General features: G+C 50.7%; 1 protein-coding gene across 2 annotated transcripts in view; it reads left to right on the top strand.

Annotated features, from left to right (window-relative positions):
* AHCTF1 (AT-hook containing transcription factor 1) overlaps positions 1–14,156 on the top strand; it is a 253,355-nt gene that overhangs the window by 94,479 nt on the left and 144,720 nt on the right. For both annotated transcript variants that reach the window (XM_044290344.1, XM_044290343.1), the window contains exons 16-17: positions 1,876–1,980; positions 2,116–2,209. In XM_044290344.1, the coding sequence (XP_044146279.1) occupies positions 1,876–1,980; positions 2,116–2,209 (199 nt within the window). The remainder of the gene's footprint in view (positions 1–1,875; positions 1,981–2,115; positions 2,210–14,156) is intronic.

Genomic DNA, 14,156 nt, shown 5'->3' with positions numbered 1-14,156 from the left:
CACCGTTCTAACGTGGAGAGGGTTTTTTGGCGGATATCTTCTGCACTATGATTCAGGACAGGAAGTCTGCATCGCCAGGATCTATTATGGGACCTGGAGGTCCTTCTTGAGGCTTCTCTGAAGCCAAGACGTCCCCCTCACCTTGGGTTTTTTCTCTCTTCTTTCTACTTTAAGGGTTGGACCTTTGTTTAGCCCTTGTTTCCTTGATGGGTCAGGTATTGGCGCTTTTGTCTTGGGCAGTTTTTCATGTTCCCTGGTGCCCGTGGGAATCTTCTTTCAAGGAGCGGCACATACTGTTCCTCTGTACTGTCCTTACAGCCTTGGGATCTGAATATGGTTTTCTCAGCTTTCCTTCTCCCGAAGGTGGTCTGACTTCCATATCACGGACCCTTCCTTCGCACCCTACGGAAGGGAGTTATATTATGGACGTTGTCAGTGCTCTACTCATTATTTGCAGCTTCCAGTCCCTCTTGGCGTACAGATCCCCTTTTTCTCTCAGGAGGGTCCTCGCTGGGGATTGGTGGCCTCCAAAGGGCAATTGCATGTTTGATTCGGTCTGCTTACCGCACTCGGAGTGGGGTTCTACCCTTAGGTGTCAAGCGGTGGGCGCTTCTTGGGCTAGGAGGGCGGTGGGCGCTTCTTTTGGCTGCACAGTAATGTAAGATGGCTCCGGTCCTCCTTGCACATGTTCGCAAGAAGTTGCCAGGTGCATACTTATGCATCGATGGTCTCTGCGTGGGCCGCGTGGTCTTGCATGCGGCAGTTCTTAGTTGCCTGCACGGGCGCTTGCTTCATGGGTCTGTGGTTTTCCCTCCCTGTGGACTGCTCTCGGACGTCCCATGGTCTCTGTGTCCCCCAATGAATATGGGCGAGAAAGCGAGATTTTGTAAAACTTAACTGTAAAATCTTTCTCGCTCTTTATTGGGAGACACAGCACCCACCCAGTATTGTTATTCGGCAACAGTTGTGGCTGTTGCTGGTTAGAACCTGGTTCGGTCCTTGGCATTGTTGCTGTTCCACATTTTGTTGGTTTACTAGCTTCTCCTACTGCTTCTCACAAACTGAAGCTCTCTCTCAATGCTGGAGGGGGTATAGCTGTCAGGGGAGGAGCTAACAGCTGTATCTAGTGTCAACGACTCCTAGAGGACATAGCTATAACCATGGTCTCTGTGTCCCCCAATGAAGAGTGGGAAAGAGATTTTACTGGTAAGTTTTACAAAATCTCGTTTTTCTGCCCTAGACTGCAATTATTCTAACTACTGCCCTAAACAACATAACAGTGTACTTTAATTACTTTGTAGAGTTCAAGGATATTTATTAACCCTTAACTACCCTAGACAACACTGTATAATGAGTATCTGGGTGAATCCCTATATCACTATAGTTTACCAGAGTTTTGGGTATTAACTGCTTAACCACTCTAGATCACAGGAGTGTAATCAGAATAATATAATTAACCCCTAAACCACATGTAAAATGTATGATGTAATTTATATAAGAAGTCAGTATAGTATGGAAGCATTTTGCCATATTTGTTGTGGGCAGAAATGTTCTTGAAAACTCAGCTCTAAAAATCCTACCTTTGCTCCTGTCTACCTGAGTGTGGCACCTCGGTTTCCCGTAACTGATGAACTGAAATTTCACCAGCAGAGGAGAAAACAGTAGCGCAAAATAAAAATTTAAGTAAAATTTGAAATTGAAAGCATGTTCATGGAGTATCAGTTTTATGTGAGCTTATTGTTTAGTATCTTGAAACCTGTTTCCTGTTTACCGCTGGTGAACTAAAAAAACGCTCCCCTAGGCAGTTGGGTATAGGCAGCATCGTTAGATGCCGTTTGAAATATTCTAACACGTGGTTCCTGTTCTCTTCGTTAGGAGTAATCGACTTGACCAACAAGCTTTCTGTGACCAGGCTCTTAACTCAGTATGCCTCTGTAGTCCTTTGGTTTTGTCGTTGCGGTCTTCTACCAGATAACCAAGGTAAGCCATCGGGTCATTTATGTATTTTATTTAGACCAAGAAAGAAGTGTTCCTAAAATGGGCCTGTTCATCTGCATGTTATAATGGTTTTCTTCTTTTCTTACTATTTTCACCTGTTCCCTTGTTTATTGTCAGATGAAGCCATGCAGTTGACCAGACCATACTACAATTTCCAACTAATGCAGCACTACTATGAAGAGCGTCGGAAAAAGTTGGAGCATCTGGCTAGGTATTGAAAATGTTGCAATGTTTTGTGGCTGACTTCAGGTCCCTACCAACATCTGTACTCTCCCTCTAAGGTTTTACTGTGAGGCTATTTTCACACAGCAGTATTTTGAATCTGCATTTGTAAGCCAGAAAATAAGATTAAAGAAGAATGGAATCTTTTCCCTTTCATCCTCCATGACGGCATACCATGAGAGATGACCCGCCTCCAACCAGGTAGGGACAGGAAGTATAAAATAGACTCTCCTCAGTGTCTTCCTGTCCCTCCAGGTGGGAGATGGGTCAACACTCATGGCATTTGCTGTGGGTCCACCTCTGTGTAGGCAGGCAGAGGTGGGGGAAATCGAGGAATGCCCTTTTTTTTTTTTTTTTTTTTTTGCACATGAGGGGGGCAGACAGCACCAACCTCCTATATTGGCGTTGTATTGGTGCTGAGAAGTATAAGTATGTATCCTGTGCCTTACCTCCTTGCGCCGGCTTGGAGGGGCCATGTGCTGACCGGACACTTAGTTCCTCCGGTCTCAGCAAGACGCTCCTCATCACAGCGCTTCCTCTGGCGCCTAGTGATGTCACCGGAAGAGCGATGCGTTCCACGGGGAACTTCCTGTTTGGGGCGGGGCCTAATTCGGTGCGACTGACGTTGGGGATGGGGCCTAATTTGGTGTGAGGGCCGTTTGGGGCAGAGCCTAATTAGGCACGACAGATCAAGACGGAGGTCGTTCACTGATCTGAGGTCTGAAGGTAAGGAGAGATTAAAAAGTGGGGATGCAGAGCAGCAAAATGTCTGACAATAGCAGCAGGACAGATGGAGGCTCCTGGGGGTGCTGCCGCAGTAAGTCTCTTCCAAGGAGAGGGAAGACTATGGCATTTCTCGTACATTCCATTGGGGGACACAGACCATGGGTATACCTTGAGGTATCAGTAGGAGGGACACTATGCAAGTGAAAGAGCTCCTCCTCGGGCTATACCCCCATGCTCCAGCAGGAGAAACTCAGTCTTTGCTTAGTGTCCGGTGAAGGAGGTTGACACGCTACACTATCTCTACTCCGGTTTATTTTCTTTCTAGATGGGGACACAGGTCAGCATGGCGCTTTCCTGGTCCCCCATGGAGTGCCCGCCGCCGCCTTTGGGACGTTGCCTGACTGCCTCATTTTCCCCCCAGAAGAAAAGTGGAACCGGGCTCAACTGGTTAGCTCCGGTATCCCACCAGCCTTTGGGTCATCTATACTGCCCTCCACCCAGAGCACTGCACTCCTGGAGTCAGACGTCTGAAGAGGTGAACCCTGCTGGTCCTGAACAGAGGGAGAAGACTGCAGAAGCAGATAAGTATGGCTGACATCCTCCTCTGCTTCCCCCCCCTCCCTCTCCCTCCCTTCCCTCTCGCTGCCCGATATCTATGGGCAGCCTGGATGAACTACAGAGTGAAGGTCTGGGGGCACTGGAGGCCACAGGTCAGCATGGGGACACAGGTTATCTTAGCATGGAGCTTGCAGGGCCTGCAGCTAAAACGCTCCCAGAGGGGAATATTCTGTCCAGGGACCCAATCAGAGATATCCTTCTCCCGGCCTGCCAGCAGTCCCCTGGTATAGTTACCAGGGGACTGCTGGCAGGCCGGGAGAAGGATATCTCTGATTGGGTCCCTGGACAGAATATTCCCCTCTGGGAGCGTTTTAGCTGCAGGCCCTGCAAGCTCCATGCTAAGATAATCGGCATGCTGCCCCTACCTTATATCTTGGGCAAGGCGCCCGCCAGCTACGGACCCCCCTCTTTATTTGGGGTCCCCCCGAGCATTTTCCTGCAAATTTAACTCCTGCATTGCCGCACTCGGCACCAGGGGACTTTTTGCCTAAAGCAGCCGCTCCTGCCTTACACCTGGGCAGGCGCAGGGTTATTGGCTAAGTCGGACCCCCCTCTTCATTAGGCTCCTTAACCCCTGCTATGCCGCGTTCGGCACCGGGGCACATTTTTCATAGAGCGCGCGAGTGCTGACTCCTCCTTCCTGCTGGAAGCTCTCGCAGCGTGCCTGCACGTCCTATGAGGATTTTTCATATTGCTGCAGGCCGGGAGAAGCGATTGACCCTTGCACAGCTGGTAGGAAACTTTTTTCTTTGTCTGTAAGATGTTTTTTTTTTTTTCTTCCTCTTTTGTTGCTGATATGTCTCCTGCTCTACCCCTGGACAGAATTTCTCTTCACTCCCTTCTCTGGCCCATGTCCCTGCGCGGCCTGTGGTACCTGCCTGGGCATCCACCACATCTAGGACGGCCACTGATTTAGCCTTTATTCGCCATGACAGTCATGTCCATGAAGCATATGGCAGATTTCACAACCCTGTGGCGCCATCCATAGAAACATAGAATGTGTCGGCAGATGAGAACCATTTTGGCCCATCTTGTCTGACTCCGTCTCCTCCCCTCCCTTGCCTGCGGGTGCATTCGGACGTCTCTTCCCCCCTCCCTGAGGGGAGCGTAAGTCTGAAGGGATATTGTCCGGCTCGGACGAGGTCATGGAGCGGGACCTCCCGCCTAAGCTCTCCACTATGTGGCTGACTTGGTGGCGGCTGTCTGTGATACCTTTAATCTCCAAAGGGATTCTCCTCACTGGTTAGGAGTTTGCCCCCTTTTTTCCGCCCAAAAAGCGGGAGACTGACTGATTTCCCTTCCCATGGGGAAATTTCCGAGGTCATATCCAGGATCCTCCCTGCCTTGGACGGCTCCTCTCTGCAGGATGCCGTGGACAGGTGCCTGGATTATCTGTCCAACTAGCTGACAGACATATCCCTGCAGCTTGCCTTTGCCTCGGCTTGGGTTGCCAGAGCTCTCTCGGTGTGGTTACAGTACCACCACCAAGACCTGGCGGAATAAGATGCATCCACTGACACACTGGCCTTGGTTCTCCAAATGTCCTAGGCTAAGATGGATTCCCTGGTGGCCAGGTTAACCAAAAACACTGCCCTCCCTGTTTTTAGACTGTGCCTCTCTGAGGACGCAGTGGACAGGCGCCTGGATTCTCTCTCCAGATCCATTTTCTCACGGGCGGGCACGTCCCTGCGACCTGCCTTTGCCTTGGCACAGGTTGCCAGAGCCTTCTCGGTGTGATTGCTGACGCTTCCACCAGGACCTGGCAGAACAAAAGAAATCTGCGGACATGTTGGATTTGATTTTCCAATTTGTCCTCCAGGGACAATGGTTCCTCTGTGCCCGCATTCTAGCCCTCTCGATAATCAGTGCAGAAGGGTCTGGCAGAAAGGTGGGGCGCTGACACTGATTCTAAGCGTTCCCTTGCTAACCTCCCACTTGAGGGTTCCTGCCCTCCTGGCGCCCGAGGGCACAGGCGGTCTGCCCTGCTGCTCCTAAGCAGGCCTCCGCAGAATAGGACTCCCCCACCCCTCGTGGTGGGGGGTCCGTCTGCTCTCCACTCCAAGTTTGGAGGGTCCATGTTCAGGATGCTTGGACTCTAGATATGTTAACTTCTAGTTACTAGTTAGAGTTTGCGTCCAGACCGCGGGAAAGTTTTTCTCTTCATGCGTTCCGAGGGATCTGGACAGAGCCTTGGACCTCTTGATGGTCCCTTCTAGTAAAGTTTCTCCGGTTCCTCACGATCCAGGGGGTTTTGGTCAGAGGCAGAATCCCGCCTCCCGATCATCATTTGAGAACTTAGAGCGTTTTTCCCTCCCTCTCCTTGCCGGCTGTCCGGTGTGGATTCAGTCAGACAATGCCACGGCTGTGGCTTACATCAATCACCAAGGTGGGACCCGCAGCCGGGCGGTGATGCAGGAGGTGAGGCGGATCTTGCAGTGGGCAGAGTCGCACGTTCCGCTGTTGGTGGCGGTGCACATCCCGGGAGTCGACACCTGGACAGCGGACTTCCTAAGCCGCAACAGGGTGGATCCTGGTGAGTGGTCTCTGCATCCAGCCATATTCGAAGACATCTGGCAACGGTGGGGCCGTCCAGGCTCCACAACAGGGTTCCGGTGTTCCTGGCTCGCTCTCGGGATCCGAAGGCGCACGGGATGAACGCGCTGGTATCTCAGTGGTACGCACAGAAGAGTGGCGCAACAGAATCATGCTGGGCCTATAACCCAGAGGTCGATCAATCGAAACCACGGACTTCTGAAGTTCTGCGCAAGATCGAGGCGGAAGGGATCCTGAACGTTCTCATCGCCCCGGATTGGCCTCGTCGCGCATGATTCTCGGGTGTCGCACGGATTCTGGAAGACGCCCCATGGCCTCTTCCCGACAGGGAAGATCTCCTGTCTTGAGGACTGCTCTTCCACCGGAATTTACGGTCGCTTCGTTTAAGGGCGTGGCTGTTGAAACGTCCGTCCTGAAAGAGGGGGCTCTGATTGTGATTCTGCGTCTCAGTTGTGTAAGGCGGCTACCTGGTCGTCCTTGCGTATCTTTTTATACGTTTTACCAGTTACATTCGCAGGCCTCGGCTGATGCTGTCTTGGGCCGCAAGCTTTTGCAGGCTGTGGTTCCTGTTTGACAGTTGGATGTTTTCTCCTGGCGGTGTTGTTTTTTTCCCACCCCATGGACTGCTTTAGGACGTCCCATGGTCTGTGTCCCCCAATGGAATGTACGAGAAAAGGAGATTATTTTTGTGAAACTCGCCTGTAAAATCTTTTTCTCGTTGTTTCCATTGGGGGGACACAGCTCCCGCCCAGTCTGCTTCTTGCAGGAGGGGTTCTGTTTGTGATTAGGCCTCTTGGCCTTGGTTTGTTGGATTCTTTCTCATTCTCCTACTGCTTTTGCAACGCCTGAGTTTCTCCTGCTGGAGCCTGGGGGTATAGCCCGAGGAGGAGGAGCTCTTTCATTTGCATAGTGTCCCTCCTACTGATACCTCAAGCTATACCCATGGTCTGTGTCCCCCAATGGAAAAAAACGAGAAAAAGATTTTACAGGCGAGTTTCACAAAAAATCTCCTTTTTGTTACCTTATTAATGTCTTCAGGGCCGTCTTTAATATTGGTTGGACCCTGGGCAAGAATTTACTTGGGCCCCCTGGATCCCGCCCTCCCCACCCGCCCGCACTTTGCTGTACTTGCTATACAGCAGCACTTACCTGTCACGTCCAGGGCCTCCAGGTGATGTCTCCTCTCTGTCATCATCTTCTCTTTTATCATCTTCTCCACTCGGTCTGGACAACTTCTCTCAGCTGCCTCGTCTCTGCAGAGTGTGACACACAGACATCTTAGCTTCCTCACATTCTATCATTATCCCCCAACTGGAGTCCCCACAGTCTTCATCCTGCTGCTTTCTGTGCCCCCCCCCCCTCCCCCCAGGAGTGTAGCTATAGGGGGTGCAGAGGTAGCAGTCGCTACTGGGCCCAGGAGCATGAAGGGGCCCAAGGACACTTGTGCCGCATAAGAAGACACACAAAGCACTGAGAGAAGGGGGGTCCAAGCTGAACTCTTGCACCGGAGCCCATGAGCCTTTAGTTACGCCCCCCCCCCCCCCCCCCCAATACCCCCAAATACTATCCTGAAGAAACATTACTGCCCCCTATAGTAATAGTGCTCCTCATAGTCCCACCAATAGTAATTCCCTTCTAGAATGCCCTCATTAGTAACACTGCCCCAACCGTGATAATGCTCCTCAACAATGCCCCCATTATTAGAAGAGCCCTCCCATATTATTAATACCCTCACAGAGTCCCTAGTAGAAACAAGGCCCCCTATTGTTCCCCCAGTGGTAATAAAGCTCCTTACAGACCCCTCAGTAGTAATAAGGCCCCCATAGTGCACTTAGTAGAAATAAGGCGGATCTATAAGACTCTCCTATAGAGCCCCCAGTAGTAATAAGACCGCCTATAATGTCCCCTGGATCTGCAGTGCCCCCTGCAGTTATAATCCTCCCTCCACCATACAGTCCCATGTAAATAACATCACCTCCTCCCCAGCCGCCTCCAACGCACAATCCCATGTAAACATCACCCCCTAAAGCTACTTTCACACTTGCGTTCGTGCGGATCTGTCCTGTACTTGTACAGGACGGATCTGCACCGATAATACAAACTAATGCATCCGTTCAGGATCGATCCGTTTGTATTAGATTTGAATTTCTAAGGCTACTTTCACACTTGCGTTCAGAGCGGATCCGTCTGGTGTCTGCACAGATGGATCAGCTCCTATAATGCAGACGATGGGATCCGTTCAGAACGGATCCGTCTGCATTATAGTTTAGAAAAAATTCTAAGTGTGAAAGTTGCTCAGACGGATCCGTCCAGACTTTACATTGAATACATTGAAAGTCAATGGGGGACGGATCCGTTTGAAAATTGAGCCATATTGTGTCAACTTCAAACGGATCCGTCCCCATTGACTTGCATTGTAAGTCTGGACGGATCCGTTTGCCTCCACACGGCCAGGCGGACACCCGAGCGCTGCAAGCATCATTCAGGTGTCCGCCTGCTGAGCGAAGCGGAGGCTGAACGGTGCAAGACTGATGCATTCTGAGCGGATCCGTAAGTCCCAATACGGATCCGTCCTGACTTACATTGAAAGTCAATGGGGGACGGATCCGCTTACAATTGCACCATTTTGTGTCAATGCAAAGGGATCCGTCCCCATTTACTTACATTGTAAGTCAGGACGGATCCGTTTGGCTCCGCAAGGCCATACGGACACAAAAACGCTGCTTGCAGCATTTTGGGGTCCGCCTCCAAAATGGAACGGAGGGCCGTACGGAGCTGAACGAATGCATTCTGAATGGGTCTAAACTGATGCATTTGGGGCTGCTTGTGAGCGCAAGTGTGAACGTAGCCAAAACATTAAGTCCCATGTACATAAACATCATTTCCCCCCCCCCCCCCCTTCCATCCACTTTCCACATACAGTCCCATGTCAATAACATCCCTCCCTTCAGCCCTAACACACATCCCAGTTAAATAACTACAACTCCCAGCATTGCTCTGCCTCTCCCTTCACTTACCTCTCCAGTCCTGCATTAGGCTCCTCCTCTTCACTCCAGTCGAATCCTGCACTGGTCACATGATGGTGACATCATCCAGGTCATCCCATCACAGCCTGTTTTGCTGATCACATGACCTGTGATGTCACCAAAGGTCCTTCGCCTCTTCACAGTGTATTAGTTTCAATTGTATTGCCGTTCTGTGTACGGCAATACAGTTGTATCTAGCAGGCAGGCAGGACATTCGGGGCCTGGGACAAAACATCCGGGGCCCAGGCCCCGAATGTTTTAACCTTGCGATGCCCACTAGTGAATGGGAGTCGGGAAACGGAGCTCTCATGGGCCCCCAGGAGAAACTGGGCCCGGGGCAGCTGCCCCTTTTGCCCTGCGGCAAAGACGGCCCTGAATGTCTTCCTACCTTACCCCCCCCCCACACACACACACACACTTTTTCTATCCCTTCCCCTCTCTCCCTCTCTTCATGTGTGTATGATAGTGAAAAAGAGGGGGTTAAAAAGACCAAATCCTCTAACACCAAGAAATGTGTTTTCTAACAAAATTTAAGATGGGTCAAAAAAAGCTCTGTAAAACTTGCATGGCCAGAGATTTAGTTCCATCCATTAGAGATGAACTAAGAGACGTGATTAGAGAGGAGATGCGGTCAGTGTTTGCGGAACAGTCCACGTCTAACCCGACTGTACATAAAACGAAGTCGCGGGGTAAAAATTACGTATCTGTTTCCTCAAACCCAGGTCAGGACTCTGATTCAGATAGTGATGATTCCATTGGTTCTTCAGGCTCACACAGAATTCAGAATCTTTTTATTTTCTTCAGAAGATACAAACGAGTTGATAAAAGCAGGACAACGATGAACCTATCCAATGAAAAAATTCATAGGTCTGTTCAGGACGAAATGTATGGGGGACTCGAGCACAGGAGGATGAAACCCTGTTGCCCTAAAGTAGATGTTTCTCTTTCAAGTTAATGGATCCAATTCTCTTCCCTTTGAAGATATGGGATCACTAAAGGATCCTATGGATAAGAAAGTAGTTTCCACTAAAAAAAAAAGCTGGGAGGCTGCTTCGGCCATGTTTAAACCCAATGTAGCTGCAACTTCAGTTTCAAGGTCTTTCAAAAAGTGGTTAGCAGTTGGAGGTCCTACTTAAAGGGAGTCCCTATGATGCTCTAGAGCAGCGGTTCTCAACCTGGGGGTCGATCTGCCCTTTCCGGGGGGTTGCCTGAGGCTTCCAATTAGGGTTGCACGGTTGTAGCGTTACATTACCCTACTTCGTGAGATTTCCCTACCTCCTGACTTCCCGTCGCACTGCTAATGACGTGAGGAGGCGTTCCTGAGTTTTGACGATCTGCGCAGAGTTCAGCTTTACACAGAGACACTGCGCATGCGCCGGCCGGAGTTAGCCGTGCTCGCGCACTGGGCCGTAATATTTCCCTACTAAGGCTCTCATGTGCAGTGTCCCGGTGTAAAGCTGAACTCCGCTGAGATTTTCCATAAACTGTCGGTTTGCGCATGCGCAGATTGTCAAAACTCAGGAACGCCTCCTCACGTCATTAGCAGTGCGACAAGAAGTCAGGAGGTAGGGAAATCTCACGAGGTAGGGTAGTATAACGCTACAAATAAGAGAGATTGTTTCACACAGGAGTAACATACTTTACACGCAAAGACAGTTATGTGCGCAGTTTAGGACACATGAGGGGACACATAGGGCCATGAGGGGGACCAGCATAAGATGCTATGTCTTTTGCTGGCCCCTCTCATGGCCCTATGTGTCATAGCACACATCCCCTATAACGGCGTACTCCACGGATCCACCCCCATAAGTGTCCTCCACAGATTCCCCATATAACAGCGTCCTCCACAGATTCCCCATATAACAGCGTCCTCCACAGATTCCCCATATAACAGCGTCCTCCACAGATTCCCCATATAACAGCGTCCTCCACAGATTCCCCATATAACAGCGTCCTCCACAGATTCCCCATATAACAGCGTCCTCCACAGATTCCCCCCCCCCCACCCCCCACAACACAGCGCCAATTACAGAACTACCTAACACCTTGTAATAGACTGGCATACATCCTGCATATCAGATATTTACATTACAATTCATAACGGTAGCAAAATTAGTTATGACGTAGCAAGGAAAAAAATGTAATGGTTGGGGGTCACCACAACATGAGGAACTGTATTAAGGGGTCACGGCTTTCCACTGCTCTAGAGGATTCTTTCCCCCTTTTATTAAAAGTGGTAGACTTTTTATCGGATGCAACTGTGGAGTCAGTTAGCATAGCTGCCAGAACTTCTAGTCTAGCATTAGTAGCTAGAAGGGCCCTATGGTTAAAATCCTGGAATGGGGATGTGGCATCTAAAGTAAAATTATGTAATTTACCTTTTCATGGCAATTTAACCACTTCAACCCCCCTAGCTGAAGCACCCTTAATGACCAGGCCACTTTTTACAATTCTGCACTACACTACTTTCACCGTTTATTGCTCGGTCATGCAACTTACCACCCAAATGAATTTTACCTCCTTTTCTCGCTGGTATCATTGGGGGACACAGGACCGTGGGTATAGCTTGCTGCTGCCACTAGGAGGCGACACTAGGCTGAAAAGTGATAACTCCTCCCCTGCAGGCTATACCCCCTCCTGCCTGGAGAGAGCATATCAGTTTTTAGCTTAGTGTCGTAGGAGGCAGACCTCCCTGCTTAGCAGGGTGGCTCTTTTACGATTTTTGTTTTTATTTTATTTTACTTTTAGGTTAAGGGGCACAGATTCGCATGCGTCTGTCTCCCTGGGAGGCTGGCCGGTGTTGCCTTTCCACCGCCCTGCCTCCCCCAAGAAGACCAAGTGGACCAGGGCAGCCTAGCTCCCCTGCTTCCCGCCAGCAAGAGGGCCACCTCCTCCCCAGCCCTTCTTTACATGGACCCCTGATGCCTGGTGCCAGCGCTCGTGGGGTGGCCCTGCTGGTACAAGACTATGGGTGAAGAACACAGATGAAGTCTGGTGAGTTTTACTTTCCCTCCCTGTCCCCCTCACATGGCCCCTTCTTGAGGGGGTGAGGAATCCTCCACCCATCGCCCAGCTCACCTCAGTAGAAAGGGTTAATCCCTTTCCACGGCCGCGGCATCTTATTTTCACCCCTTCCCGACTACAAACGGGCGCCTTCTGCACCCTATTCCGGTGACCCCGCTCTCCGACTGAGCGGGTGGGCTTCCCGGTCGGCCAAGCGACGCACCTTCTCGGCGGCTCCCTTTTCAGGAGTCCACTAAGCCGTCCCAGGAGAGCAGGCAGAACGGATCCCCTACTTGGCCGGACACCGCAAAATTTAGGCCCCGGCTTTATTTGGGCCTACCGTTTTATTTATTTCTTTTCCCTTCGGCCACGCATATTTACTCCTCCTATGGGCTTACGCGGTCAGCGGACACAGGTGACTGCATTCCGGACATCGATCCAGGTTCGCTGTGTGCTGACTAGCGGTGAGTCCCGGTTGGCCGGCATGATAATTTAGTCCCCGGCTTTGCGGCCTTCTAGGCCGGAACTTCCTCCCTCATTTCAGGCCCCTGCTTTCTATAGATTCTGTCTGCAGGCACAATGTGCCTTTATATTGCAGTATACAGCCCTTCTCCATATCGGGCTAGGTCCTCATAAAGAATTAATAAAAAAAAAAAAAAATAATGCGCATGCAGATCCTGCTCTCCTCAGCCCACAAGTTCCAATGGAGTGCGTATGAGGGATCCCAATCCGCCACCTGAGGCCGTTTGGTTGATTATGCTCCAACTGCGCATATCCAGTGGAGTACATCTGAGAGATTCCCATTCCGCCCTCGGGGCCGTTTGGTTGATAACGCTCCAACTGCATAGATCCAGTGGGGTACATCTGGAGGATCCCAATCCGCCCTCTGAGGCCGTTTGGTTGATAATGCTCCAACTACGTAAATCCAGTGGGTACATCCGAAGGGTCCCCAATCCGCCCTCCGGGCCGTTTGGTTGATGATGCTCCAACTGCATAAATCCAGTGGGGTACATCTGGAGGATCCCGATCCGCCCTCTAAGACCGGTTGGTTAATGGTGCTACTACTGCGCAAATATTCGACTGCGCAAATCCAGTTGTGGACAACTGAAACTTCCCATCCACCCTCCGGGGGCGTCTGTTTGAGTTTCTACCCTGCGCAACTCAGCGGAGGACCTCTGGAACTTCCCAATCCACCCTCCTGGGTCGTTTGGTTACTACAGCACCGTCTGTGCAATCGGTAAGCAGACCTTTAGTTCCATTCCACCTCCGGGTAGTTTGGTTCTTATTTCAACACCGCCGCAACCTGCAACAGCCATGGCTAGAGGCTGAGAGGTGGAACTGCGCACGAGCGGGCCGAGGCAGGACAGTTATTCGGTCCCTAGATTACGTCCGTGTTAACCGGTTCTGGTGTATGCATTAACCCCTTCCTTAGGCACTATTTACACTTCTACTAGATACAGTGCTTAATTTGGGTTTTACCTCCTTCCTGAGGTGGACTGACCTCACTAGCATTGGCCTCAATGCCGGCAAGGTGTCCCTCTTTCTGTGAGTGGCGGAATTGCAGTTCCACTGGGCTCAGTATTGTCAGCATACATTAACCTTTTGTTAGGTGGCATGATGGCATTCTCACTGCTGTCGCAGTGTTTACGTACGCATTACACCCTTCTGGGGTGGGATGATGACACCTCCCACAGAGTACAGAACTCGTTAATATGCAAGTTCCTGCTAGGTGCGTTACCCCCTTCGATGGGTGATGTATTGCACTACCTCGGGGTGCAGTACTTACTGGATATGTTACTCCCGATCGTTGGTAAAGCGTTTGCACTGTCACTGGGTGCAGTGTTTGCCGTCGGTTTTTCCCCCTCCATTGAGTGGGTACTTACACTTCCGTAGATTGCGGTTCTGACTATCACGCTACCCCCTTCCCTACCGGGGGTTTGCGCTTCCGTTGGTTGCTATTCCATCTCCCATTTGCCATCACATACTTCCTATGGCAGTTCCCTCTACAAA

This window comes from Bufo gargarizans, chromosome 4, assembly GCF_014858855.1.
Source record: "Bufo gargarizans isolate SCDJY-AF-19 chromosome 4, ASM1485885v1, whole genome shotgun sequence".
In the NCBI taxonomy this organism is placed as follows: domain Eukaryota; kingdom Metazoa; phylum Chordata; class Amphibia; order Anura; family Bufonidae; genus Bufo; species Bufo gargarizans.
Note: the sequence above shows the minus strand (reverse complement) of the source record. Positions and strands in the feature narration are given on the sequence as shown.